Genomic DNA, 27,823 nt, shown 5'->3' with positions numbered 1-27,823 from the left:
TTGGGGCCAAAGGGCAGGAGAGAGTTGAGGATTCTCTTCTTGGACCTTCCTTCGGTCACTTCATCTTGAGCACCTGCTACATATAAAGTACCGCGTGGGCACAAAGGTGAGAAGGATCTGGGTTCTGCCCACCGAGAACCTCAATCTAGGACAGTGCTCTCTAGTCAGGACTGTGAGTTGCACGTGACAGCAACACAATTTAAGTGGACTTTGACCCCACCCCTCCCTGAGGAAATGGGGGATGGGGTTTATTGGTGCATGTACTGGAAAGTTTCAGGGGGTAGTGCTTCAGGTAAGTGTTCACACAGTGTCTTTAGGAATCTGCCCTTTTCCATCAAGTCTCATCTCTGTTCTGTGTAGACTTCGTTTGTTTTTTTTTTCATGACTGAGTTTATTCAATCTTTTTCCTGTCTCAAAAAAAAAAAAAAGTTAAAGACCAAAAACCCAGACATAAATATAGTTGTTTCCCTTTACAGCTTTCCCTTCTTGGTTTCTTATAGTTTTGGGGGGGTTTTTTTGTTTTTTTTGTTTTTGCTTTAGAGCTATGCTTTTATATTTAAAATTTTTTAAATTTTGGTAAAAAACACAAAACATAAAATACACCACCTTAACCATTTTCAAGTGTACAATCATGTTAATGACATTCACGTTATGTAGCTTCATTTAAAGGCAGCCTTTCCCTAACATTTCCAGGCTGGCCTCTTAGCAGTTTAACAAGCCCAGTGGAAGGGGTAAGAATTCTGGGATTGGGTCTTCTCGGCACAAACCAGGCCATGTGCGCACCCTTAGCCAATCACTGTGGCCCTGATGATGAGTCAGCCTGGATCACGTGCCTGCCTTTGAGGTGGGGCGGGGTCTTCGCTCTGTGAGCCACAGGGCTGAGCGAGGCTGCACAAATGGGTGCTCAAAGGGAGAGAGAGGTGCTGCTGTGGAAAGAATGGGAAATGGATGCCAGGGACGCAAAAACAGCAACTTCCACTGCAGGCGCATAGGACCCGAGCGCCTGACTTAGGTGAGGTAGAAACTGTTTGGTTCCACGGGAGAGGTGCATATAAATGCTGTGTAATCAAGTCATCTACCATGTGCTAGGGACTGTGGCAGTCCAAACAGGCTCATTTTGCCCCCATTGAACTACTGGGGGAGAGAAGAGCTAGATGTAAATAACCACTCCATGATGTAAACATGGTGAGTGCCTGGGGAGGGGTCAGGATTGCTTCCAGCAGGCAGGAGTTGGGCATGGGGGTGCCACCAGTGTGGTTCCCCACGTGGGGCATGGGTGCCTGCTGTCTGTTCACCACTTGATCCCAGCCGCAGCTAATACCATCCTTGCTTTAGCCCCCTCCTCCCCCTCCCAGGACCTCTGCCTCCCACTGGCTGCTCCAGAGTCTCCTCGGATGAGCTCACCCTGGGCCCCTGGGAGGGGCCTGGAGTTGGGCCCCCCGTCCCCCGCCGAGCAGGGCAGGTCCGAGATGCTCCCCTCGTCCCGCAGGCCTCTCCCTGGAACGCCTCCCCAACTCCATCGCTTCCCGCCACCGCCTGACCGAGAGGGAGGAGGAAGTGATCACCTGTTTCGAGAGGGCCTCCTGGATCGCTCAGGTGTTCCTGCAGGAATTGGAGAAGGTGAGCTGGAAATAATAGCCCCATTGGTCATCACTGCCCTCTATTGAGCACCTGTATCTATGCAACCCCCCACCCCCACCCCACTAAAACCGTAGGTCCTGCTTGTACAAATTAGAAAAGAGGACCCTCCACCTGCCCTGAAGATGCTCTGCTTTATCTATTGGAAAACTCATTATAGTATCCTGATTCTGTAAGCATGAGACTCTCTACTGCCAGAAAAGAGTTTTAATAAACAGAAGAGTCCACGCCACCTGCGAGCGGCTGGCAACCTCCTTGGTGAGCTCAGCTTGTACGACCAAAAATGTGACAGCCCTGTTGTGTTCGTTAACTTGTTTACCCCTCACAGCAGCTCTCTGAAGTAGGTATTACATTCATCCCTGTTTAATACATGAGGTTTAGAGAGATTAAGCCATTTGCCCACTACTCTTCCCTTGGAAGGGTACAGTCAGGCCGGTCCATGTAGGCACTCTTCCCAGCTCTCAGGTGCTCTGGAAGCTCGCTACTGGACCCTTTAGCGGGGAGGAGGACCATTCTTAAAGCCTTGCAGAGGCTGGCAGAGCTGGCCACAGGGGTCTGGAAATTCTCGGGCCTACTTATCTCCCTGCTTGTGCTTCGGGGGGCCTGAACGAGGTCTCAACAGGACAGCAGTTCCAGGTGTTAGCAGTATACTGTGATGTTACCCCAGTTCTTCCCTTCTGGGGACTCCTGGTTTAATGGGGGGGCTACAGGCAGCCCTATTCAAGAAAGATACTTACAGTTACTGCATCCCTGTTTTCATGTCAGGCATTACTTTGAGTACTTTACTCAAAGTTCTCTAATTTAACCTTCAAATAGTAACCAACTGCAACAGGTTACGCTTGTTATTCCCATCGTGTAGGTGGGGAACCTCAGGTGTGGAGAGTTAAATAGCTTCCCGGAGCTCAGACAGTTCATAAGTGGCGTTGGCAGGGCTTGGACCCTGTGTGACTTGTGACTTCGGGGTGGTGCTTAAGCCTCCTGTTTAGTAGACGTTTAGTAGATGCTAGATGGCAGGCTTGGCAGAGGAGATTTAGGATTGGCATCCAGACAGAGGAGGTGGGCACGATCTGAGAGACTCAGCACTCAGGAGATATTTGAACCTCACCTACTTTGGCAAATGCCAAAATGTCAACCCAGCACCTGTTTGTGATGGACCTTTTTGGAGGCGTCCTCCTCATGCCAGGTCAGTTCCCATGGAGCAGGATTCTCAGCCTCAGGACTTCTGACGTTTGGGGCCAGATAATTCTGCTGCCCTGTGTAGAATGTCCAGCAGCACTCCCAGCCTCCACCTATGGGCTGCCAGCAGCCAGCCCCCCTCCAACTGTGACAACCAAAAGTGTCTCCAGATAATGCCAAATGTCTCAGGGGCAAAACTGCCCCCCTGTTGAGAGTCGCCGTCCTAGAGACCCTCTGCTTGGCTGGACTTCAGTGGGAAAGAGGTGATTGGCGGCTCAGCAGAAACAGGACTCGAGTGTACTCCCTGGCAGAGGTCCACGTGGAGACTTGAGTTGACCTCTGCCAAGGTCACATGCAGTGTTTCAGGAGCTCCTCGTGTTTGAATTACATACAGTTTGGAGGAAGCTTTCATGAAAAATTGAAAGTCACCCATTCAGTCAGAAGCCTGGGTTTTGGACTCTTAAAAGGGGATTAAGGTGATGAGCTGGAATGGTGTCCAGGGCTGGAATCAGCACCTCTGGGGCACTGGGTGGACAAATGGGCCCCGACAGCTGGTTATCTCAGGTCAAGGGAGGGCAGGCCATAGAACCCTGTGCACCGCAAAGCTGGATATCCCTCCTAAGACCCAGCGCCAACCTCTGAGGAACTAAGAATCTCTCTAAAACCTATTTCAGTTTCTGAAAGAGGTGGATGGCTCTTTGATTTTTTTTTTTTCCCCTCATGTCAGAGAGGGAGGTGGCATAGTGAAGGCAGGCCCATCTCGGTGGGGCTGGGTGACCCTCTCAGAGCTGAGGCTTAAGCGACAGCTCAGTTAGTAACAATTGTTCCTCAGCTTTCCCACGAACCAGGGGTCAGCTGTTGGGCTGTTCTGAGGTTACATGGTTATGTGACAGGGACAGTGCAATGTCTGGTAGGCGCTCGAGTATTGAAAGAATGCACCAATAAGTAGTTGAAAGAGCCTGGAATGTGTAGCTGGCCAGACTTGAGTTTGAGGTCCAGGCCCAGGCCAGCTCTGTGTCCCCGGGCACTTTCTGAGCCTCAAGTTCCTCATCTATAAGGTGCAGAGAAAACCAGCCTTGTAGGGCTGTTATGGGCATGCAGCATTTGCACAGGGAGAGTGCTTTAGACCTATTTTGAATTAAAGCAAGTTAGGTTGAGTTTGGTCTGAGTATCGCAGGTTGAGTTTGGTCTGAGTATTGCCCTACGTGCCCCTAAGGTAGCTGGGGGCTTGGGTGGCAATGGGGCCTCCACCTCTGCCTGGGCTGACCCTGGCCCTGGCCTCTCGGCCTCAGAACTTAAAGATAGCGGCTCTCTCTGTGTTCCCCTTCCCAGATCACAAGTAACACCACATCCCGGCACCTGAAAGGATCTCACCCGGTCGACTACGAGCTCACCTACTTCCTGGAAGCTGCACTCCAGAGCGCTTATGTGACAAACCTGAAGAAGGGGTAGGTCGCTGGCAGCTGAGCAGGACCCGGACATTTCTTTCAGGCCTGGGAGCTGCTGACATTGGTCAGGTCTCCCTCTTCTCTGGGCTGTGTGTGTGCGGGCCCCCTGGAGAGACGATGGGGGCTGGCTTGTTCCCGTCTTGTCAGACTGAGCTTGCCCGGGCCCTGGGGGGAAGGGCCGAGCTTCAGGAAGCTGCTGAAGCAATAAAGCCTGCACGTGTTGGGGGTGGTCATCTTTAGAAGGGGGAGTTCTGGGAGCCCGATGATGGTGTGGGAAGAGTGAAGGACAGTGAGCTGGGCGGTCTGGAGGTGGTCACTGTCGCCTGAAGTGTCAGCTAAAGTCATTTTGCTTCTCTGAGCCTCATTCTCCCCAAAATTTAATGGAAAAGGTGATTCCTGATAATTCCAACTTTCAAGGGGCTGTGAGATACGAGGAGAAGTGTGGTGAAAGTAAAGGCCTGGCATCATTTTGGGGGTGCGACTGCCCTGCTGGTGAGGTGGCAGGAAGCTCGTTTTCCTGTGCGTTGACTGGAGGGTCCTGGGACTCAAGAACATGGTGCCCAGAACCCCTTTCTTAGTCTTTTGCTCCTTGGGGTTAAGCAAGGCACCCTCCCTCTGTGAAGAGTCTGGTGGATGCTTCCATCTGGGTGGGAGGGGCTGGTGGTGTTTCGTGGGTGTGTTGTGTGGTGGTGGAGATGGAGGGAGAAGCGACAGGACCAGGAGGGCGTGTTGCTGGCCACCGTGGCTCTCCGGCGGTTCTGCAGGGCTGAATGCCTCAACCAGGCTGGAGACTAGCAGGTGGGGGCCTGGGTTTCCCGTGCCTCACCAGCTCCCTCCTCAGCATCATTACTACCCCCTGCAGACACCGTGGGCTGGGGCCTTGAGGACATCCGGGCAAGCGGAGGGACTCACGTGTGCCGAGTGCAGCCAGTCACCGTGGAGGCTGGGCACACGTCTCGCCCCTCTCGAGCCTCCCAGGTGGAGGTGGGCCAGCCACACAGGTGTTCCCTCCTCCCCACAGGTGAGGAAACGGAGGGTCAGGATCACAGAGCTTTCTTTGCTTTGACTGGCTAGAGTCCTTTGAAGCCCCTATTTTGTTTTTGGTATGATTTATTTTGTTAAATTTCACTTTATTCATCCTTTTCATTTAACATTTTCTGGAATAGATGATTCTTGCACAGGATACCAAATTAAAAAGGTACAGAAGACTAGACAATAAAGCGTTTCCCTTCCACCTCCATCCCCTGCCTCCTGGCTCCTGTAGGCAGTGTTCCTAGGCTCCTGTGTCATTCCATGATAGTTAGCAGCACACACAAGCGATTATACGCACGTATTATTTTCTTCCTTTTTTAAATGCATATTCTCCCCTTTGCCTTTTCTCATTCAAAATATATCTCTTGGAGATGGTTCCACATCAGAGCTGCCTTTTCTTTGCACTGCTGCAAAGTCTTCATAGTATCATACAGTACAGATCTCCTACAATTTGTTTACTCAGTTCCCAACCGAGGAACAGATAGGTCACTTCCAGACTTGGGCTCTTTTCAGCATATGCTAGAGTCCAGAACAGAACCGTACCTATGCATTGTTTCAGTGGGGATCTGTCTGTAGGGTGGATTCCGAGACAGGAAAGTTCTGGGTCAAAAGGTAGAACGCTGGTCATTTGGGTAGAGGTTGCCAACTTGGACCTCATAGAGGTTGTTTCAGTTTCTGTGCCACCAAGATGTGGGAGAGAGGCTGCTTCGTAAGCCCTCACAACATAGTGCAAGCTTTTTTTTTTTTAAGTTTTTATTGAAATATAGCTGATCTACAGTGTTGTGTTAGTTTCAGGTATACAGCAAAGTGATTCAGTCATACACGTATGTGTGTGTGTGTGTATATATATATGTCCTTTTTTAGATTCTTTTCCATTATAGGTTATTACGAGATATTGAGTGTAGTTCCCTGTGTTATACAGTAGGTCCTTGTTGTTTAGCTATTTTATATATAGTAGCGTCTATCTGCTAATTCCAAATTCCTGGTTTATCCCTGCCCCACCTTCCCCCTTTGGTAACCATAAGTTTGTTTTCTATGTCTGTGAGTCTATTTCTGTTTTATAAATAATTCCTTTGTATCATTTTTTTAGATTCCACATATAAATGATATCATATGGTATTTGTCTCTGACTTACTTCACTTAGTATGATAATCTCTAGGTCCATCCATGTTGCTGCAAATGGCATTATTTCACTCTTTTTTATGGCTGAATAGTATTCCATTGTGTATATATGCCACATCTTCTTTATCCATTCATCCGTCGTTGGACATTTAGGTTGCTTCCACATCTCGGCTATTGTAAATAGAGCTGCAATGATATTGGGGTGCATGTATCTGTCTGAATTATAGTTTTCTCCAGACACATGCCCAGGAGTGGAATCACTGGATCATCATGGTAACTCTATTTTCAGTTTTTTAAACAACTTTCATACTGTTCTCCATAGTGGCTGTACCAGTTTACATTCCTGCCAACAGTGTAGGAGGATTAGTGCAAGCTTTTTGATGCTTTCTTGACGTTATTAGGCGTGATTGGTGAAATATGCTATCTCAGCATCATTATTGTTGGCAGGGGAGATGATATTTATCTGTTCACTTTTCCATTGTTGGTACTTGGAAGGTAATTGCTTCTTTTGTTTTCTAAAATAATTTCTGTTGAAGTATATTTGATTTATAATGTTGGCAGTTTCAGGTGTACAGGAAAGTGATGCAGTTATATATATGTATATATGTATACGTACATACATATATATATATATATATATCCTTTTTCAGATTCTTTTCCGTTATAGGTTATTACAAGTGATTGGGTATATAGGTCCCTGTGCTATACAGTAGGTCCTTATTGGTTCAGCTTTTTTTTTTTTAATTTGCACTTTTCTTAGGAGTGAGGTTCATTAGATTTTTATGTTTTAATTGTTTGCACCTTTAAAAATGCATAATTTATTTTTAAAAATCTTAATTGAAGTATAGTTGATTTACAGTGTTTTAGTTTCAGGTGTACAGCAAAGTGATTCAGATATATATATATATATGTATATTCTTTTTCAGATTCTTTTCCCCTTATAGGTTAATACAAAATATTGAGTATAGTTTCCTGTGCTATACAGTAGGTCCTTGTTGGTTATCTATTTTATATATAGTAGTGTGTATATTTTAGTCCCAGACTCCTAATTTATCCCTCCCTCCCCAAAATGCATAATTCATTGATCCCTCCCTCCCTCCTAGTTTGTCTAAGTAATATAATTATAATGTTTATGGTGGAAAACTTGGAAAATACGTAAAAATATAAAACGGGCAAATTTAAGAATCACATATTCAATCTTTAGATCAGGGACTGGCAGGTTATGACCTTCTGGCCAGTCACCTGCTTTTGTGAAGTTTTTTGGAACACAGCTTGCCTGTTGGTTTAGGTATCTTCGATATCTATGGCTGCTTTAGAGCAACAACTGCAGAGTTATATGACTCCAAGCCTAAAATGTTTACTGTCTGGCTCTTTACAGAAAAAAATTTGCTGGCTCCGTATTCTAGGTAATCACTGTTAACATTTTTTAAAATAAATTTATTTATTTTTCATTTTTGGCTGCATTGGGTCTTTGTTGCTGCACGCAGGCTTTCTCTAGTTGCGCTGAGCTGGGGCTGCTCTTCGTTGTGGTGCACAGGCTTCTCACAGCAGTGGCTTCTCTTGTTGCTGAGCACGGGCTCTAGGCGCGCGGGCTTCAGTAGTTGTGGCACGCGGGCTCCGTAGTTGTGGCTCACGGGCTCTAGAGCGCAGGCTCAGTAGTTGTGGCGCACGGGCTTAGTTGCTCCGTGGCATGTGGGATCCTCCCAGACCAGGGCTCGAACCCGTGTCTCCTGCGTTGGCAGGCGGATTCTTAACCACTGCGCCACCAGGGAAGCCCTCACATCTTTCTAGGTACAGATATGCAGGTATATTTTTTTCTTTTCTTTTTTAAACAACAACAAAATAGTATCTTACAGCACTGCTGCTTTGTAGCCTGCTTTTTCCACTCAGGGCTTGGTTGGGAGCCTCTTTTGTGTTCCTGCTAATCTCTCTTCTGCATGAAGTTGCTCCCTGTGGCATCAGGGGAAGGTGCCAAGCCCACGCCTGCAGCTGGGCTTAGGGCTTGGTGGGCTGTGTGGCTGGGACAGTCATCCTTGAGCTGGGCCCGGAGGGAGGGGAGATACCCAGAGACAGGAGGAGTCTGGGTGGGGCAGAAGAGGTAGGATGAGGCTGAGGAGGATGGGGGACTAGCGAGGGTCCAAGGCCAGATACACTTGGGAAACAGTGGGTTAAAGACTCCTCAGACCCTTTAGAATAGGAATTCCAAGGAGCATGGTTGCAGGTAGTAAATTTTCAGGAGGAAGCAAAGACATGTAAAGTTTTCAGTTTCGTTTGACATGGAGCCCTTGTTTGGTGTGGGTCTCTGGGGACCACTCTTTAGGAACCAGCGCTCTGGGACTCTAAGGGGAACAGCTGGACTGAAACGCAGTTTCTGGCCCAGGCAGCTTTTCCATCCAGCAGGCATCCCTGTCCCATCAGAGCTACATCCCATTCGGGGTGTTGGAAGCCCCCCGAGCTTCAGCCCTCGATGCCTGGAAGAGAAGGAAGTGGAGTCCTTGCCCAGAATGCAGAGCAGGCCATGGTGAGGCCACTCCCAGGAAGCAGCGGTGGCTGAGATGGCTGGGGTGTGGGCGTAGGCCTGGGGGGAGGCAGTCCTGCCCCAGCTGGACCCCGGCCTGGAGGAGGCCTGTGTGCCCCTTCTCTCTCACCACCCTGCCCTCGTGTTAGAGGAGGCGGGGTGCCGCACGAATCCTGTCCTCCAGATGGTAAGAGCAGGGAGAAGGTCCCGGCCGGGAAACAGGCTCTCTCCCTGCTCTCTCCTCGTACATGAACACCCACCAGAGCACCTGATTCGTCACAGCTGCTTAGAAAATCTAAGGCAGTATTATCATTTGTTTGTATTATTATGTTTTTGAGGCAGCCCACAGCTGAATGGGCTGCTGCCTCAAGCTTCAAGTTTACACTTAAAAAAAAAAATTTTCTCAAGTGCTAGGCCAGGGAGGCAGTGGTGTCCCGTTTGGGACACGAGGATCGGGCGGCCCGGAGAGCCAAGGTGGTTTACGTCCCAAGGGTGGGACTGGCCTGGGAGCCCTGGGTGCCTCCGACCAACCACCCTGTGGCCAGGGAGGTGGAGCTGCGGGGGTGGGTCACCGGGACACGCACGCTGCCTCTGCTGTAGCTCCACCATGCCTTGTTCCTATTCAGTTACTGAATTTCAGTTTCAGTGAAATGGTGGCCTAGCAGGCTGGTTCCTGTTTTTACTTCCCAGGCAGCTGCCACCCGGCTGCTTCTCTTTAGCTGGAGACTGGTGTCACCCTGTTTTTGCAAATAAAGTTTTATTGGCACATAGCCACACCCATTCATTTACATACTGTCTCACCCTCAGAGCTGAGAAGTTGGGATTGAGATCAGATGGCTAATCCTGAAATATTTACTCCCTGATCCTTTAAAGAAAAGAGTTTGCTGATGCCTGCTCTCTGTTTAAGAAGTTCTCCCTCCCAAGGCCTCTTGCAGAAGAGGTGCTCTTCTTCCATACGGCAGTCCCATGGAGTAGATTTTGTGGGAAGGGGACAGTTCTAATTTTAGTGTTCTGTGCCCTTCATTCATTCATTTAACAAATATTTGTTATACTAATACGTGCCACCTATTAAGAGCTGAATTTGTGCCAGGCACTTAAGTGCTTTGCTGGCATGTGTCTTTAGTCTTTCCAGGAGCCCTCTGAGGTAGGTGCTGTTGTTAGCACCCCCATTTTACAGATGGGAAAACTGAGGCACAGAGAACATAAGTGACTTGTCCTGGACAGAGCCAGGGTTGTGTGTGCCGGGGTACTGTCTGACACCATTAACCACCAGTCTACACTGCCCACAGCAGAAACCCAGCAATTAAGACCCTGCTGCCGCCCCTGAGGTGCTCACAGCCTAGCGTTTGTTCCCCCGAGTCTGCCTCTACTTGGTATGCGTGGTCCCAGCTTCTGGTTTGAAGTGTTGGTGGGCGTAAGGGCAGGGCCGGGGAGTGGAGGCCACTCAGTGATCCTGAGCAAGTTCCTCCTCTACTCCCCACCCCCACCTCTAATGCCCCCCATTAGAGGGTCCAAGAGGATGGAGGGAACGAAAAGACACTGGAGTATGGAATTCAGAGCCCTATTAACTCCCTCTCCGCTGAGGTCCCCCCACCTCCACCCCTCAGGGCTGCCTGCTCCCTTCCCCACACCAGCTTCTCTGCAGATATGATGAGGTCAAGGTGAGCATCCAGGACAGTCAGGAGGGAAAGAGAGCCAGCAGTTATCAAGCACATGCTGTGTGCTAGGCTGGACCACATGCTCTGTGTACAACACTCTGTGAAGGAGGTCATGTGACCCCAGCCCACTAGTGAGGGGCTGGGGCTCAGAGAAGGTTGAGTCACTTGCCCGACCTCACCCACTGGGATTCCAGCTTTAGATCTGAGCGGCCTGGAAACCCATGCCGTTTCCAGTTTTGTGGGTGTCAAAGGGCAGCCTGGGCACCTGTGGGGTGTGTGGAAGGACAGGGCCCCGGTGATGGGGCTGATCCTTGATGTGCTGACTTACGGCTCTCCTTCCTTCTCTGGGACCCTGAGTCACGTTCTCAGAGGGTGGGCCTGCTTCCTGCCCTGTCTTTGTTCTGCGCACTCAGGGCGTGCGTGCATGCGTGTGTGTGTGTGTCAGTTGTGGGCAGAGGCATTAACCAACCATCACCCCTCCAAGTAATTTTAGTTAGTTTTCTGTTGCTCTCACTTTGTTCCCCTGTCTTTGTCCTCTTCTTCCTGCGGCACAAATTTGTCCTTAAAGCTGATGCTGACTCCCTCCACACTCCCGCCCTTTATTCCCAAATAAAGAGGAATGGAAACTGAATCATCATTTCTTTCCAAGCAAACAGCCCAAATATTTGAAGCCTGAATGTGAGGAGCAGTTCCCAGGACACGTGGGAACAACTCAGCCCCTCTCTCAGTTTCCTGTGAACACATTCAGCCCAGTGGTGGCCCTGGAATGTGACATATATAAAGTAGCCCTGGGTGCCTGGGTGGGCTTTAAATAATTTCTTTACACCTTTCCTCTTGATAGTAGCTAATATTGTTGAATACTTACTGCATGTCAGGCAGAATGCTAATGCCTTTACGTGTAATCCCGTGAAGTTGGAACTAGTAATATCCCCATTTTCCTGAAGGAGAGGTTAAGTAACTTGCCCAAGGTCACAAGGCTAACAGGTGGTATTGCCAGCGAGCCTGGTGCCGAACTGTGTCTGCCCAACCCCACAGCCTGAGGCCACGCTTATTACATAGTCCCCGGCCCAGGATACCACCCCCCCACAGTAGGTCTGCATCAGTGAGCTCCTGTAATTATGTATCATGGTCTTCAGGTCAAAGTTACATCTTCCTGGGTGAATCACCGGTTCCAGTATTTTTCTTATACATTTGTCATTATTAGGAAGTTAAAAAAAAGAAGTCAGCTTAGCCCAGGGTTTTTCAGCCTCAGCACTGTTGATGTTTTGAGCCAGATCTCCTTTGTTTTGGGAGCCTGTCCTGTACACTGTAGGTTTTAGCAGCCTCCCTGGCCTCCACCCAACAGATGCCAGTAGAACACCCCACCCCACGAGTGTGACAACCAGAAATGTCTCCAGACACTGAAAAGTGGCCTGGGCTGGGGGTAGGGGGCAAAAGTGCCCCCACTTGAGAACCACTGTCTTAGCCCAAGGTGTGAGAGGCAGGAGGTCAGGGGGAGATTGGGATGCAGACGCCTGATATTGGGTCACCTTCTCCAGGGCCGCTCTGGAGAGTCTTTTAAAGGGCTCCAGAGCCATTTCCTGCAGGTTAAACTCACCCGCACTTGCCTGGGCTCTTGCGGTGTTTGGGAAGGGTTGGGGAGAAACCCTTCCCTGTGTTCAGAGAGGTCACAGCCCAGTAGGGGGGATGGCGCTAAGGTGGAAAAGCCCAGCAGCTCATTTCCCAGCTGGCCTCCGAGAGCCCATGGAGTGTCAGGTCCCCTGCCCAGGGCAGGATGAGGACCCACTTCACGGAGCTCACGTCCCAGTGGGGAAATGACAGTGTGGGATCCAGATGTTGACGATGGACAGTGCTCTGTACTAGAGGAAAAGAAGGCAGAGAAGTGCGAGTGCTGCCTGGGACAGGGTGGACTCTAAAGAGACATTTCATCCTCAGGGGCCAAGTGGAATGGAGCCCCCGGGGCTCAGGCACTGCTGGTTGTCAGAAGAGGTTCCTTAGGGCCTGAAGAACAGGAAGAGGTGGTGGGATCTGCTTCACAGATTCTGGGCTATAACCTGAGAGCCTGAGCTCATTCCCATGTGGGCATGGGGTGGACCCAGGTTCCAGAGGGCCCAGAGGAGCCCTTGCTGAGAATGGGGTGCTCAGCCCCAGGGGCCAGATGGCCACAAGCAGTGCTCTTCCCAGGGTCCAACTTGTCCCTCCAGTTGAGGATTTGACATAATTTAAAGGGTTTGGTGTTCTCCACTGTGTAATGTGGGTGATGTTTTCTTGGCCTCCAGACAGTGCTTCTCCTTTAATTCTGAGCTTCGGTGAGGCCTGGACCTCCCTTATGCTGCCCACTTACTCATTCAGTGTCCGAGGGACATTCATTTTTCCCAAGGGCCTTGCCCTGTTGATCCAGCAGTTAATTCCCCCGGCTGACTCCTGCCCCTTGCTCTTCCTAATTGACCTGGGATTGAAAGTGCTGGCCTGAAAGTCAGGAGCTGGGAGGCCCCTACCTGGGGTCCACTTCCCCTCACTGCCACCAGAGGGCAGCCGTGGACTCTGGTTGGAGCCTCGCCCCGGGCAGTTCTGCGGATGCTTCTGCCAGGAGGCAGCTTTCTGTTGGGCTGGGGGGTTGATGGCTACTGGGCCCAGGGTCTTGGCCGTGGGGGAGGCTTGGTTCTCCTTTGCACGAAGCAGCCCAGGGGTGAGGCAGCAGGGGACACCTGGGGGTGGTGCAATGCCAGGGAATCTGTTGATGACCCTGACCTCACTAGGACCGGGTCTCTTGAGTATCTCCCAAGAAAAGAATGTGAGCCGGGGCTTCCCTGGTAGCGCAGTGGTTAAAAATCCGCCTGCCAATGCAGGGGATACGGGTTCGAGCCCTGGTCCAGGAAGATCCCACATGCCGCAGAGCAACTAAGCCCGTGGGCCACGACTACTGAGCGTGCGCTCTAGAGCCTGCGAGCCATAACTACTGAGCCCACGTGCTGCAACTACTGAAGCCCACATGCCTAGAGCCCGTGCTCTGCAGCAAGAGAAGCCGCCGCAATGAGAAGCCCGCATGCCACAACTAGAGAAATCCCGCACACAGCAACGAAGACCCAACGCAGCCAAAAATAAATAAATAAAAAAAAGAACGTGAGCCAACTTGGCTCCTTCCCCCACAGCAGGCAAGAGGCCGTTTCTCTTTGGGTGGCTTCTTTCTCTTCTCCCTCTACCTGCAGAGCCCATTCTCGGCTCAGGGCTGAGAGTGAGCTTGGGCCACGTGTGTTGAACCAGGTGGGCTGCATGTTTTGTGCGTGCTCTTAAAAAAATTTTTTTTAATCACTAAAGCAATATATGCTCATTGTACCAAAACAAAACAATAGAGAAGAGTGTTTTCTGAGGGAGTTGCCCAGGACTTGGCAGGTTGTGCGGCCTTATGAAGACACTCTCCCTTTCTGCTGTGTTGTGTGTGTGTGTGTGTGCGTGTGTGTGTGTGTATGTGTGTATGTAGGCACCTTAGAAAACCTGCTGTTGGGTATGACCCCGTAAGGGGTGTGTTCAGTCAGTAGTAATTTTGTACTCTTAGCAACCACCCAGTATCTGCAGTGCTGGGGGAGGGCACGAGACAGAAGGCTCTCAGGGGCATTCAGGGGCCAGAATCACCCAACAGTGAAGCCCAGGAGAGCCTCCTGGTGGTCACAGAAGAGACCTCTTTGGGCACAGGGAGACCTCTGAGGCCCATCGGAGAGAGCATATCCTTCCAGCGTCTCTTAATGCACAGCCTTTATTTATTGTCAGCACCCACCGCCCATACCCCACCTCACTAGAAAGCTCCCCTTGCCTGGATGTCTTCAGTGTCCTGCAAAGGAAGTGTCACAGCCTTTTTCTGGGGCTGGGAGTGAAGAGGGAGCTATCAGTTTCACATTTGAAACTGATAATGTGAGTCTGTGGCAAGAAGGAATAGCTTCATAACCATTTGAACTTCACCTGACCTTGTCTCCTGAGTCAACCCTCTAGCTGTTGGGATGTGCCAACTGGCTGAGCATTTCTGGGTCTTTGACCGGAAACCTCTCATACACGGTTAGCAATGCCAGCCCTGAAACGGGGACTTCTGGCCAGTGTTGTACATACCAGAGCCTGTTTAGGTTCCATTCAGTGAAAAATTCTATACGTTTTCTCATTCTCTGTTTCAAATCCAACAAAATCCCCACCCCCCACCCCAAATTTGTTGAGCACCTACTGTATGCAGAATATTTTGCTAAGCTCTTGAGTAAACCATGAGCGTGTCTAATTTCACAGACCGTGAGCTCGTTATGTGCAGGGCTGTGAATAAGCTCTTCGGTCTCTTAATTCTTTCTCTCTGCATTAGTTGGATGCCTGTTGAGAACAGGACACTTGGTGTACAGTATCCAGGCCCTTGGTATACAGTAGGCACTTTGTAGAGACTTAGTTGAGGGAGTCCTGGAGTTCAAATAGGCAGGAAAGGAAAGTGTAACTGTGCCATTCATTGTCTTTCTCAAGGGTCTTGTTAGTTAAAAGGGAGTGAAATCTGAACCCCTTGGTACCTGCGGTGAACCCACCTCTCCCCTTGGGTGATTGATGGCCTGAAAAGGCAGGCATCTTCCAGGCTTTAATTTTGTGATTGGAAAATGAGGATTTATTTATTCCACAATGACTTCTTTTTTTAAAATTAATTAATTTATTTTTGGCTGTTTTGGGTCTTTGTTGCTGTGCGTGAGGTTTTTCTAGTTGTGCTGAGAGGGGGGCTACTCTTCATTGCGGTGCACAGGCTTCTCATTGCGGTGGCTTCTCTTGTTGCGGAGCACGGGCTCTAGGCACGTGGGCTTCAGTGGTTGTGGCACATGGGCTCAGTAGTTTTGGCTCACGGGCTCTAGAGCGCAGGCTCAGTAGTTGTGGCACATGGGCTTAGTTGCTCTGCGGCATGTGGGATCTTCCCGGACCAGGGCTTGAACCCACGTCCCCTGCATTGGCAGGTGGATTCTTAACCACTACGCCACCAGGGAAGTTCCCACAGTGATTTGTTCAGGGCTTTCTATGTTCTAAGCATTGTGCTGGTACCCGGGAATGTGAAGCTTCCCTCACCAACCTCATTAGAAGTTGCAAAGACTGGATATGATGAAGTGCTTTGGAAAAATCTGCCCCGCTGCCTACTGCTGACCAGGGGCCTGGGGGAGCTTGCCACCTCCTTGCATGGCTCCCCTGGTGGCCCCCCTAAGATGAGCTGTTTGCCTTGACCCATCCCTGCATGCACGTATCCTCTTTCTCTGCTCCTGGCCAGCCAGAGTTTACTTGAGTTGGAATCCATGACCTCCTGGCTTCTCCACATGCAGCCTGATTCTGAGCCAGGGTTTGTTTGAGGCCCTGTTTGGATATTGTTAAAAGTGGCAGCTTTGCTCAGAAAGGTCAGTGTGAGAGACCAGAACAAAAAGATCTTTCAAGCTGGCCTCTCGTGGGGCTCAGAAAAGCCCCAGCTCTACCTGGCACTGACAGTTTATACCCAGGACAGGATTACTCAAGCTGGTGGGAGGAACCCCATCTAGTTTCCCATTTCCCAGAGGGCTGAGCTGAGGCGGAGGGGCATTCCCGACATTTCAGAATAGGTCGGCACCAGCCAGGAGCCCAGATCTCTCCCTGTCTAGCCCTGGCCACTGGAACCTATGTTGGTTTTTCTCTTTACCTGCATTCAATAAAAAGTGGGATTTACCCCCAAAGATGCCTAAAGGTGATTATTTCCTTTGCTAAAGAATTCCTGGGAGCTTATTTAGATGTCAGAGTCCCGTATAGATTTGAAAAGAGTAAAAATATACAACTTTGGAGGCACAAGATCCTGTTAAAACTGCAGTTCTCATTCCTAAATTGAGTGTGTATTGGGGGAGGACCCTGAAACAAAGCAACTAGTATACCAAGTCCATGATTTCAGGTATGCTTGATTAAGGTGAGATATTTACTGAAGTAAAAAGATAAAAGGTATAAAGAAAAGTATTATGCAAAATAATGACACTGATGGTGTACAGCTAGTAGCAAAAATTGTAGATGTGGTATGCAGATGACAGAAGTCGGGGGGATGCTGATTGCAACTGAAGACCTGATTTTATAGAGGAGAGGGCCGTGCATAGCCCACAGAGGTGAGCTCTGTCCTCAGTAGCAGTGCCCAGGCATGAACCATCTCTAAGGACCCTGTGGAGCCCTGTGCTGCTTGCCCCTCCTGGTTCTTCCGAAGCTCTAGGCAGGCTAGGGAATATCGTTGTGACTCTGACTCTATTCCCCAGGTCTTTGTCTCCATTCTCAGCCTTACAAACAGGAGTCTGAGTTCATAGTGTTGGTTGTTTGCACATTTGGGGCTTGCTTGTATGAAACCAGAGGTTCCCAGAAGGCAAGGAATTGATCTCCTGTCCTTTTATGCCTCCAAGCTCCAGAGCCCCCAGGAATCTATTTCATTCATGAAAGCTGCAAGAGGGGCTCACGTGACTTTTCCAGCTGCCACCTTTGGCTTTTCACCCTCTGTGATCTTTCATTTCTAAATTTGCTGGCCTGGGAGCCTCTGCTTTCCCTTGCGAGCTATTGATCTAGGGAACCCCCGGGAACAAGTGAGGACGGCAGTTCTCAGACATTTGCTGAGCACACATGTCCGGGCTGAGCTTCAGGAACAAGACTGCCCTCAGGGGGTGCACAGTGGGAAAGTGGTCAGCCTGTAAATGGAAAATGACTGCAATGCCATGCTTGCTTCAAAAGAGGACTTAACACGGGGCGAGAGCTATGCAGTCAGGAGGGGTGGGTGTGGGGAGGGGCCCAGGGAAGGCTGCAAGGAGGAAGTGATGTTGGAAAGTGATGTGTAAAAACACAGATTTTTTTAAGGGTGAGTAGGGGAAGGGCTCTTTAAGGCAGTGGGGGATGCCTGTTCCAAGACCTGACATAGGGAACTGTGGACGGTTGTTCAGAAAGGACTTGAGTGGTGGGAGATGAGATGGGAGAGAGGCAAGGGGCAGACCCGACAGCCCTGGGACACCGTACTGAGGGCCTAGACTGAATTCTGTAAGCCTGGGGGCACCGACGAAAGGCCAACATGGGAAGGAACAAGATGACTTTTGCATGTCAGGTAGAGCCCTCAAGGGGCAGTGGGAGTTGTTTTTCAAACTCAGGCCACACCCATCAGTGGGTTGCAAGATTGTTTAGTGGGCTGCCGCCAGCATTTTTAAAATGGGGAAGTAGTGGGAGACGTAAAAGAGAAAATATCAGAGTGGATTACATTGCACATAGTCGAGATAGGTAATATATCAGGAAACTTAACTTCAGTTTTATGTAAGCAGTGTGTGCATATATACAGGGTTGCAATGTCAGGTGTATTTCTTACTATGCATCACACTTTAAAAAGCTTGCAAATGACTTTAAGGCACAGAGGGCTGACTGGAGGGGGTGAGACCAGCTGTCACTGTCATCTAGGCCCCAGGTGATGCAGGCCAGTCTAGGGCCCTGGTGGTAGGGATTGAGAGGTGAGGATGGATTCCAATGTAGACCGGATGTGGCAGATGAAGGTGGAGAATTTTTTTTTAATCTCATTAATAGCTTTTTAAATATGATTTTTTAAATTTATTTATTTATTTATTTTTGGCTGCGTTGGCTCTACCTTGCTGCGTGCATGCTTTCTCCAGTTGCGGCGAGCAGGGGCTGCTCTTCGTTGCAGTGCGTGGGCTTCTCATTGCGGTAGCTTCTCTTGTTGCGGAGCATGGACTCTAGGCACGCGGGCGTCCGTAGTTGTGGCTCGCGGGCTCTAGAGTGCAGGCTCAGTAGTTGTGGTGCACGGGCTTCGTTGCTCCGTGGCGTGTGGGAACTTCCCTGACCAGGGCTTGAACCCGTGTCCCCTGCAGGCGGATTCTTAACCACTGAGCCACCAAGGAAGCCCGAAAATGGAGGATTTGAGGTTGACTGAAGTCAGAAAGTCTGGCACCAGCCCAAAGCACTTGGGCCAAGATAACATCTTGTTTGAAATACTCGATCCTGGTCTCTTTCTGGTGGTAAACTGGAGGCCTGGGTTTCTAGAGAGCTACGGTGGAGAAGGATCCTTTCTATTCTTTGATCACTGTTGTCCTGGGCCTCTACGATCCTGGTGTTACAATTCTGACCTTTCATACCAATCATTGGATGTTTTCAAATAACACTCAAATGGACAGCCTCCTCCTAGTGTCTGCAGGCTTGATGAGGGTGTCTGTGTGGGAACTAGGCTGGTAATGACCCCGCTTCTACTGTCTTCCTGCTAGGAACATCGTGAAAGGCATGAGAGAACTCCGGGAGGTCCTACGCACTGTGGAGACCAAAGCAACTCAGAACTTCAAAGTGGTAATGGAGGAGGCCCCAGGGCTGGGTGCTGGCTGTGGCTGGTTTATTCAGGAGTTGATTTCAGTGGGAGGCAGCAGAAATCCTAGCAGGCAGCCTCTGAATCAGGGGAGTATGTGCTTCTCCTCTCCCTGTCATGCTCATGGCAGACATTGCTAGTCAATCTCAGCATTCTTTTCCTCCAAGCCTGGGGCACACCCTCAGCATCCTTCTCGTCGCAGCACTGCACATAGCCCCTCATGTTAGATCAATGCTGAAACCTCCTGTCATCCCTTCCTAGCAAGATGGTGTGCTAATTCTTAGGGATTTGTTTATGATCTTAATAAATAACCTTGGCTTGCTTTCCTGCCCCAATTCAGGCCTGCCTTCTTAGGCTTCTACCCCTAATCAGAGCCACAGCTGCTTCTCACTCTAGACTTTTCGGTCAAATATCAGAAAGGTATCTGGTGGAGAGAGCTGCTTGCGCTGAGGGCTTTATGCTTTGCAAGGGCTATGAATACTCTGAGCCGTGCTGGGCTCCGTGGGGCCGGGAGGAGGAGGAAATGTACCTCTTGTCTAGGAGAAGAGAGAGGACAAAAGATGAAGTCGGAGCCGTCACAGGCCAACAGACGGGGTGGGGCGGCTCAGTGCTGGAGATACAGAGAAGCAAGGGGGCTCCTTGGGGCACAGTGGTAGACCTCCTGGAGGGGCAGTGATTTGCAAGCAGGCAGGTTTGGCCGGGCAGAGCCAGCACCTGCCTGCATCTGAGCTCCTCCCTCTCTGCCAGATGGCAGCCAAGCACCTGGCAGGGGTCCTGCTGCACTCCCTGAGCGAGGAATGCTACTGGAGCCCCCTGTCCCACCCGCTGCCCGAGTTCATGAGCAAGGAGGAGAATTCCTTCATCACACAGGCCCTGCGGAAACCTCAACTCTACGAAGGAGACAAGTAAGCCTGTCTGCTCTGGGGACCACCCCAGGCTCAGGCCACCGTCCCCCCACTGGTGGCCCCTCTCTCTGCCCCATGCTCTCCTGCAGCCGCCGCCCAGCTCCCTGCCAGGCAGGCTCTTCAGAAGCAGTGGAGCCAAATAGACTAGAGAAGGCAGGTCTTGGGGTGGGGGGTCGAGGGGGCATCCTCTAAGGCACCCAAAGGCCAAACAAATTATTTGGCGGGCGGGGGAAGGGGGGTACCTGCCTTCCTAATGGTCTTAATGCACCGTCTGTCGTGTTTGTGCCAGTAATCGAAGGTGGGGTCTGTGAGCTTCTTTCTCGCTTTTGTCTGCTGCTGGCCCCAGCCACTTCATGCAGTGCTGGGGGCTGGAAGGGGCATCCCCCTCAAGAGCATTGCAGTGTTTCCAGCCCTCGCCCACCGTAGGCTTTCAGATCCATGGCTCTGGGGCATGATAAAGAGCTGCAGGTGGGATCCAGTGCCTGTGAATTATGCAGGAGAAGGTCACCTTACGAGGGCGGGTGCTGACTCCGGGGCAGAAGGGCCAGCGTGGCAGGCCAGCCGTGCTGCTTCGGAGGGCCGTGCTGCAGCCCAGGCTGCCATTTGTGTCTTCCAGCCTCTACTGCCCAAAGGATAACATCGAGGAAGCCCTGCTGCTGCTGCTCGTCAGTGAATCCATGGTAAGCTCAAGGCCTCTGGCCCGTGGAGTAAAGCTGTGGGGCTCGGGCACAGCCCACCAGGTCCTGGCCGAGCTCAGCCCCCAGGGATGTCCCTGAAGCAGGCCTCTTGGATCTGTTCCCCCCTCAGGGGGTGCAGCTCCCTCATGAGATTTAGGTGTGGAGTACAAGGCCGCTTTCGGGGGCCTGGGTCCTACCCTAAATGAGTAGGGACTGGGCGAGCTAACAAATTCCCACCTCCTGCTTCTGGAACTACAAAAGGTGTCACCAGCAAGTCAACAGAAGGTTGCATGAACAGTTCCGTGCTGGGTCGGTGATGATGGAAGGGAGTGGAAGGGACGTGTACTTTCACGGCAGGAGGCCTGGATTCAGGTTCCGGCCCTGCCACTCAGTAGCTGAGGGCCCTGGGCAGATCCTCTAAGCTCTGCGAGCCTCAGCTCCCACCGCTAAGGTGATAGTAACTCACAGAGGTGAGGTGCCTGTACAAGGGATTCACTCATTCATGCCACTCCTAATACAGAGTGTCATCCACTTTGTGCCAGGCCCTGTTCTAGACTCCAGAGAAGCAGCAGCAAACAAAACGGAGAAAACTCCCTGCCCTCATGGAGCTTACATTCTAGTGAGGGAGGTGGGTTGCGATGTCTAAGTGCTGTGGAAAAATAAGGCGGAGGGGGTAAGGTGTGCCGGATAGAGCACACGTGAAATGCTCTCTAGAGTTTTTTCACAAGACCCGCTTCTCCTGCCCCGGGCAAACACACATGTGCGCACGCACACGCACACGTGCCGTGGAGGCTCAGCGTTGGGGAGAAGTGTGTTGGGTCATCCGGGAGGTGATGAGATGAAGGATGGGTGGTCCAAGGGGGCTGAAGGAAGGGTGGGCAAGAGCATCAAAGCCAGGTGTCCTCTGACTGAGGGGCCCCTCAGAGCTGACGAGCTGGGGACCCCCGGGTCGAGAACTAGGTTTTTTAAGATGACGCATCTGAGAGCAGTGCGTGAAAGTGGAGTTTAAGAAACTGGGTCCCCAAATAGCAAAAAACAAATGTCCCTTTGGAAACCTGGGACTGTGTGATGCCAGGGTCTGTTTAGAGAACTCCGATCAGTGGGTCGCCTCTGGCTGAGCAGGTCCCCCAGCAAGTAGACAGGAAGAGGGACACTGGACTCGGGGGTGAGAGAGTGTGTCCTTCCCCAGGCAGGCGGGGTCCACTCGGATCCAAGAGTGCCGGGGAAGGGGCGTGGATATTTGGATCCCGAGGACAAACTGGCCGGGACATGGTCCTGAAAGGTTTGCACGGTGGGTGCTTGTGTGGAGGTTAGATGGTTGCTGCTGGGCGGGGACATCTAGCTGGTTAGCCCAATGTGGAGGTAGCGGTACCAAGTGCCAGGTCTGATTGTCATGGGAGAACAGTGTACTTCTCACAGACTGAGACGCATTTTTAAATTATGGAACCTCAGCCATAAACCAGTATCCTCTCCCTGCCCCCTTCACACACCTCAGGCATCTCAGCACCTACACCATCAGGTGTGACTGCACAGAACTCACCTGTCTCGGGAAACACAGGGCGTTATTGTCCCTTTCCTATGCTGAGGGTTACAGTGTTGTCCGCAGGTGGGAAGTAAAAAGGTGAAAATGGGAACGTTTCTCAGGTCCTTTCTCTGCCAGATTCCAAGCTGATTATCTCATCTAGGTAGGCATTGTGTCGAGCAGTTTGCAAAATAACAGTTTCATGTGATTCAGTCTAATACTAATATGTTCCCATCTTACAGGTGAGAAAAGTAAGGTCCAGGACAGGTATATGTCTTGGTCAAGGTTACATACTAATAATCCTTGCAGCCATGATTCAAGTCACGTCTGTGATTCACTGACTGCTCTAAGTCTTGGTTTTCTCATCTGTCAAAGGCTCAAGGGGGTAACTTTGAGGATCAAGTGCGACAGAGCTTGGGGAGGGCTTTGTAAACAAGGAAGGCCTTGGCTGTCTGTGTGAGAATGGTCAGCATTTTGATCCCTGGCAGGGATAGAGGCTGGGCTCTGTCTCCCTAAGTATTTTCTGTGGCCATTGCTTGATCCGGGTGCCCAGAACCAGAGCTGAGATGCCTTTCCATTAAAGTTATTCCCCCCAAACCCTCAAGCTGCCCGTATATCTCAAAGTAGAGAATGGCCTTTTACTAAAAGGTGACCCATACTTGGAGCCAAGGTGGTTTCCCTATAAGCAGCTCTTTCAAGAGGGCATGTGGCCGGCTGGCCTCCACCGGCGACTCGGGGGATCCAGGCCGGCTGGCCAGGCGGGTGTCGTGGGACTTCCCTGTGGCCTGCAGAGCAGCAGAAGTGCTCAGACGCCGAGTGTGCCGTAGCTGGGACGAGGCAGTCTTCCAGGGCTGGCTGGTTGGTTTCCTCCTGCTCACACCCAGCCTGTCACACATCTAGAAGCTTCAGGTATTTGGGGGAGGACGTTGGCGATGGACGTAGCTTTGGTGTCTCATCTATTGAGGGCTTTCCACCTGGGATCCGGATCTGGCCACCGTGGCTCCACGCGGTTTCTCGGAGTGACCAGACCGCCTCTGACTTCTCACTTGCCCTTATTTTACCCCCTCCTTTCCTGCAGGTCACATTCTCCATCAGATGTGGGCGCCAGGCTCCTGCTCTGACCCTTCAGCTGACCCCTGAGGCTCAGCCCAGCCTCCATGTGCCAGCAGGGTTTTCCTCATCTCCCTTTAATGCGGGCTGGGTTTGGCTCCAGATGATAGGGAGAAACCTCTAGAAGCAGCAGCTGCCTTGGCTGCTCCTTGGGTTCTCCTAATCCCTGCAGAATTCTTTATGCGGCAGTAACAGCTATTCCAGCACAACCAGCCCAGGAGGCGTAATCATCGCAGCTCTCCACTTCTCCACAGCTAGCTGCTTCAGGAAAGGGTGTTGCAGGTTTCCTGAGCACGTCCACCCCTGTTTTGTGGTTTGCAACTCAGAGGAGTAGGCTGCATGGGGGCTGGGTGTGGGCTTGGTACCTGAAGTATGGTTTTTGTTTCGGGCTGAGTGTGATCAGAATGAGTCGGGCAGCCCTTGTCTTTCAAGAGGTAAATAGAAACCTTACAGATGCTTTCACAGAAGCGCAAGGGACATGAGTTATAACTGGCTAAAGGAGATTTGTGTTTTGAACTCAGTTTTGAGTTTTCAGGACCAAAAGGACACTTAAAAATGCCCATCCACCCACCCACCTACTCATCTCTCCACCATCCAGTCTTGTTTGAGCAGCGACAGTGTGCTGAGCTGTGCCCAGCACTGGGGGTAGAATGAGGAATAGTTAAATCACAGCGCTCGTCCCAGGCGTCTTCCTACCCAGTGGAACATGTGTCTGGGGACACGGAGGAAATCCTGGTCCCCAGATCAGAAGGAATTATCTCAGTCTGCTGAACCTCAAATGCATATTCTAGTCATTTTTTTTTTAACACCTTTATTGGAATATAGTTGCTCCACAATGGTGTGTTAGTTTCTGCTGTATAACAGTGTATCAGCTATACGTATACCTACATCCCCATATGCCCTCCCTCTTGCGTCTCCCTCCCACCCTCCCTATCCCACCCCTCTAGGTGGTCACAAAGCACGGAGCTGATCTCCCTGTGCTATGCGGCTGCTTCCCACTAGCTATCTGTTTTATATCTGGTACTGTGTATATGTCCATGCCACTCTCTCACTTCGTCCCAGCTTACCCTTCCCCCTCCCCGTGTCCTCAAGTCCATTCTCTACATCTGTGTCTTTAGTCCTGTCCGGCCCTTAGGTTCTTCAAAAACTTTTTTTTTTTTTTTTTTTAGATTCTATATGTATGTGTTAGCATACGGTATTTGTTTTTCTCTTTCTGACTAGTGTTTGAAAGAACCATGTGTCAAAATCAGCCTGATTTTCTCAGTTGGGTAACCAGGAGGTACAGGGCTCTGCCATTTCTCAAATCTTGATCTAAGGCATACAAATATGTGTTAGAGCAAACTGAATCCTCGAGCCCCTGTTTCGTTCAGCTGGGGGAGAAGCTTCTGCCGGTGTCAGGCTTTTGGGAGCTGAAAGGACACAGAGGCTTGGGTTGAGAGAGGGTGGGGGGGTGGGTAAGCCCCTGGGGCCTGGGATCCTGCAGGTTAACAAACTAACTGCCATCCGTGCCCAACATCAGGCTGCCAGCGACTTGCACCTTGAACTGGCCGTTCACAACCTGTGCAGCCTGGGCAAGTCTCTTACCTCCCGGATCCTCAGTTTTCTGTAAAATGGGGCTAATAAGGTCTCTCTCGCAGGCATTGGGTGGATGAAGTAAGAAAATGAGCACGAAGCTGCCTGGTACATTGTGGGTGTTGAACATGTATTCGTTTTATCCTGATGACTACCTGGTTCTGAGTCATTAATTTTAGAAAACATTTAGATTCAGGTCTGGTTGGGAGAAAAATTGGTTTGAGGATATACCGTTTGGTTAAAAAAACAAAACAAAACAAAAATGCTTCTTGGGCTTGATTCCATTCGGGTCTCAGCAGATGAGCACAGATAGTTCCAGCTTCTGGCGCCTGGTTTGCTCTGACGTGAGGCTCTGCTGTGCTGAAGGCTGCAAGCGGAAAGGGTCTGTTAATGCTGCCAGCTCAGAACCCTCGGAGCAGTGGAGGTGGGAGAGCCTCGCGCCCTCGTTGGCAGGAAGATTTCTGCTGTGGGAGCCCGATGCGCAGGAGCGTGGGCTGGCGGGGGCCTGGCTGGGGCCGCCGTGTAGATGGGACACGGCACAGAGCATGTTATTCCTTGGCTCTGTGGACTGGCGGCTCGAGAGCCGGTGGTGATGATGTCTGCCGGTGGGGGTGACAGCACGAGCAGAACGGGACAGCATCCTCCAGGGAGGAGGGGCAGGGGCCAGGCAGACTGGCACCAGGAGACTCCTTTCTGGGGCGATTGTTGAGGGAGGTGAGCAGTGGGCCCTGAGGCTGGGTCCTTGGCCAGCAGAGAGGTTGTCCCTGAGAACAGGGCTGACGTGGTCCAAGGAGCTTGTTCTCTGCAGAGAAGCAGCACCTGAGGCCTGACTGAGAAAGTCCAGCCTGTGTTTTGCTTTGGTGCTTCCCTAAGCAGAGACATCTGAGGGCCTCTGATGGCATGGGCGGGGCTAGTGGACACTTCCTTGGAAGCACCTGGAGGCAGGGGAAGAGCCAGGGGTGAAGTCAGAATGTCTAGGCTCTAATCTGGGTCCTAAACCCCCTATCTGTATGCCTTGAGGAGCCTCCCTGGTCTCTCTGGGCCTCAGTTTTCTCATCTCTAAAATAGGACAGTAGAACGGGAGATGGTTGTTGTCAGCATTACGAGATACCACTTACAAAGTGCTCTACAAGTTAGTTCCCTTTCCTTCTCCTACCCTGCTTGTGTCCAGGATCAAAGGAGAAACAGGACTGGGCGAAGTGAAGGTCAGTGCTGTCCGTGGCCCTGCAGCCAGCGGAGGGTGGGGACCAGGGCTGGCAGAGGAGCCCACAAGACAGCAGGTGCTCAGGGCAGCAGAAGCCATCCTGGACGGGCTATCAGAGGTTCAGCCTTAATTCCTGGAGACCCCGCACACATTAGTACATCCTCTGGGGCTCAGTTTCCCTGCCTGCAAAGGGGGCGTCAGCAGTTTCATCCTGCCCCTCTGTGGGGTTACTGCGAGATCATGGCAGTGACAATTCAGTTCCTAAAATGCATGGCACACACATGAGGGATGGCTGTTTGAGCAAGAACCATCTTGCCTGAGGTGTCACGTGGGCTGCCCCCACCTCGGGGAATGGCGATGCCCTTGTGGCCCCATATTTGCTTCATGGATACGTGTCCAAAGACCACAAGTGGGTCACACTGGATGATGGGGTGGGGTGGGGAGGACCACGTTTCTTTGGCTTTTCCTCTTCTGACCTGCTGGAGGCCTGGGGTGAACGTCCCTTAGTCTGGGGAGACTGCCCCTGGGAGGACAGCAGAGGGTCCAAGGCTAGGAGCTTGTCTCAGGGAAAGCTGCTGAGCCCTACCTGGGATTAAATGCATGGATTAAATAAGAGCAGGGCACCCCCAGAGGTGGGGGACCTGGGGGTTTTGCAGGGGAAAACAGAGGAGAATAGCCTGCCATTATCCCAAAACCAGTAAGGAGTATGGTGTTGAGAAGACCATTTAGTTTCTGCACGATTCATGTCTCTCACTGCATCTGATCTGGAGGATTTCCATGTGAGGACATTTAACTGGTGGAAGGGAAAGAGTGTGACTGGGACTAGTTAAAGGCAGGCTGCTGGTGGAGCTGGGAGCACTGTGTGGCCGGAGGGAGGTGGGTGCAGCAGAGGAGGGAATGGGACACCTGGGGTGCCCTGGGTGGGGACTTGAAGCCCCCAGAGGGTCTGAGACCCTGTGCACTGAGGCCTGTTCTGGCCCCTGAGCTGCACGTGAATTCCTACCCTGTTGCCAGTCCCCCGAGGCTTCTTTTTTTTCTGCCCCAGTTCTCCCCACCCCACCCTGTTGCATGGTTACGTACACATGCTGCCCAGCTGCCCTGCAAGCACTGGAGCATTTCACTGCAGCCCTGCCCCGAAGCCATAGCAACCACTCGGCAAACTTCTGCTTTTGGCTTTCCTTTGGGGACCCACGCTTCCCTCTTGGCACAAGTGCCAAGTCCTGAGGACCCCCGAGAAGATGCCTTCCCCACTGTCTGTGTGTTGGGCGGCGGTCCCCAGGCAGAGGAGATGCTGCTGTGAGCCCCTCTTCTGTTCCTGTCCTTCTGACCTAAATGCTTGCCCAGAGCTGGAAATTCATGCCTCCCTCCCACCAGGCACACACATTCAGAGACGCTGTTCTCTTAAAGGTCAAGGTCTAGGGCAACAGGAGGAAGTTTCCACACCAGTCCCAGAGACCCTTCTCTTTCTAATGTCACTTGAGAGTGCTGTGTGCAGGCCTGTGCTGGGGCTGGGAGGCTTGAGATGAGCGAGATGCATCCCTGCCCCGAGAACCCATGAGCCAGTGGGGTGTGCAGGGGCCCGGGTATGTTCCCAGGGTTGGGAGAGGATGTGGCGGGGGGGGCAGCCTCGCCTGCTGAGATAAGTCGGGGACAGTGGCCGAAGGCAGGGATCCTTGAATTGAGTTTGAGGAGCCAGAAGGCATCCACATTGACAGACGGAACAAAGATGGGCCTCGGTTAGGAGAGGGAGCTGCAGGGAAGGACCTGGGAGCTAGTGGAGAGAAGCTGGCCAGGTGGGCAGCGTCTCATGGCAGCCACAGAAAGTGGGGGAGTTGGGAGTTGGGGTCTGGCAGGGGCTGCACCTGGAGGATAGGCCGACCAGAGCTCACTGCTCACCATC

The 27,823-nt window shown here is 51.4% G+C and overlaps 1 protein-coding gene across 5 annotated transcripts in view; it reads left to right on the top strand.

The window, feature by feature from the left end:
• TTC7A (tetratricopeptide repeat domain 7A) overlaps positions 1-27,823 on the top strand; it is a 122,030-nt gene that overhangs the window by 33,267 nt on the left and 60,940 nt on the right. For all 5 annotated transcript variants that reach the window (XM_089923198.1, XM_089923195.1, XM_022573909.3 and 2 more), the window contains 5 exons: positions 1,490-1,620; positions 4,147-4,262; positions 18,839-18,917; positions 19,681-19,838; positions 20,455-20,518. In XM_089923198.1, the coding sequence (XP_089779324.1) occupies positions 1,490-1,620; positions 4,147-4,262; positions 18,839-18,917; positions 19,681-19,838; positions 20,455-20,518 (548 nt within the window). The remainder of the gene's footprint in view (positions 1-1,489; positions 1,621-4,146; positions 4,263-18,838; positions 18,918-19,680; positions 19,839-20,454; positions 20,519-27,823) is intronic.

Source organism: Delphinapterus leucas, chromosome 13, assembly GCF_059928025.1.
Source record: "Delphinapterus leucas isolate spDelLeu-1000000601 "Yukka" chromosome 13, BTC_Dleu_Yukka2, whole genome shotgun sequence".
NCBI classification, from domain to species: Eukaryota; Metazoa; Chordata; class Mammalia; order Artiodactyla; family Monodontidae; genus Delphinapterus; species Delphinapterus leucas.
This window is presented reverse-complemented; position numbering and strand designations above follow the sequence as displayed.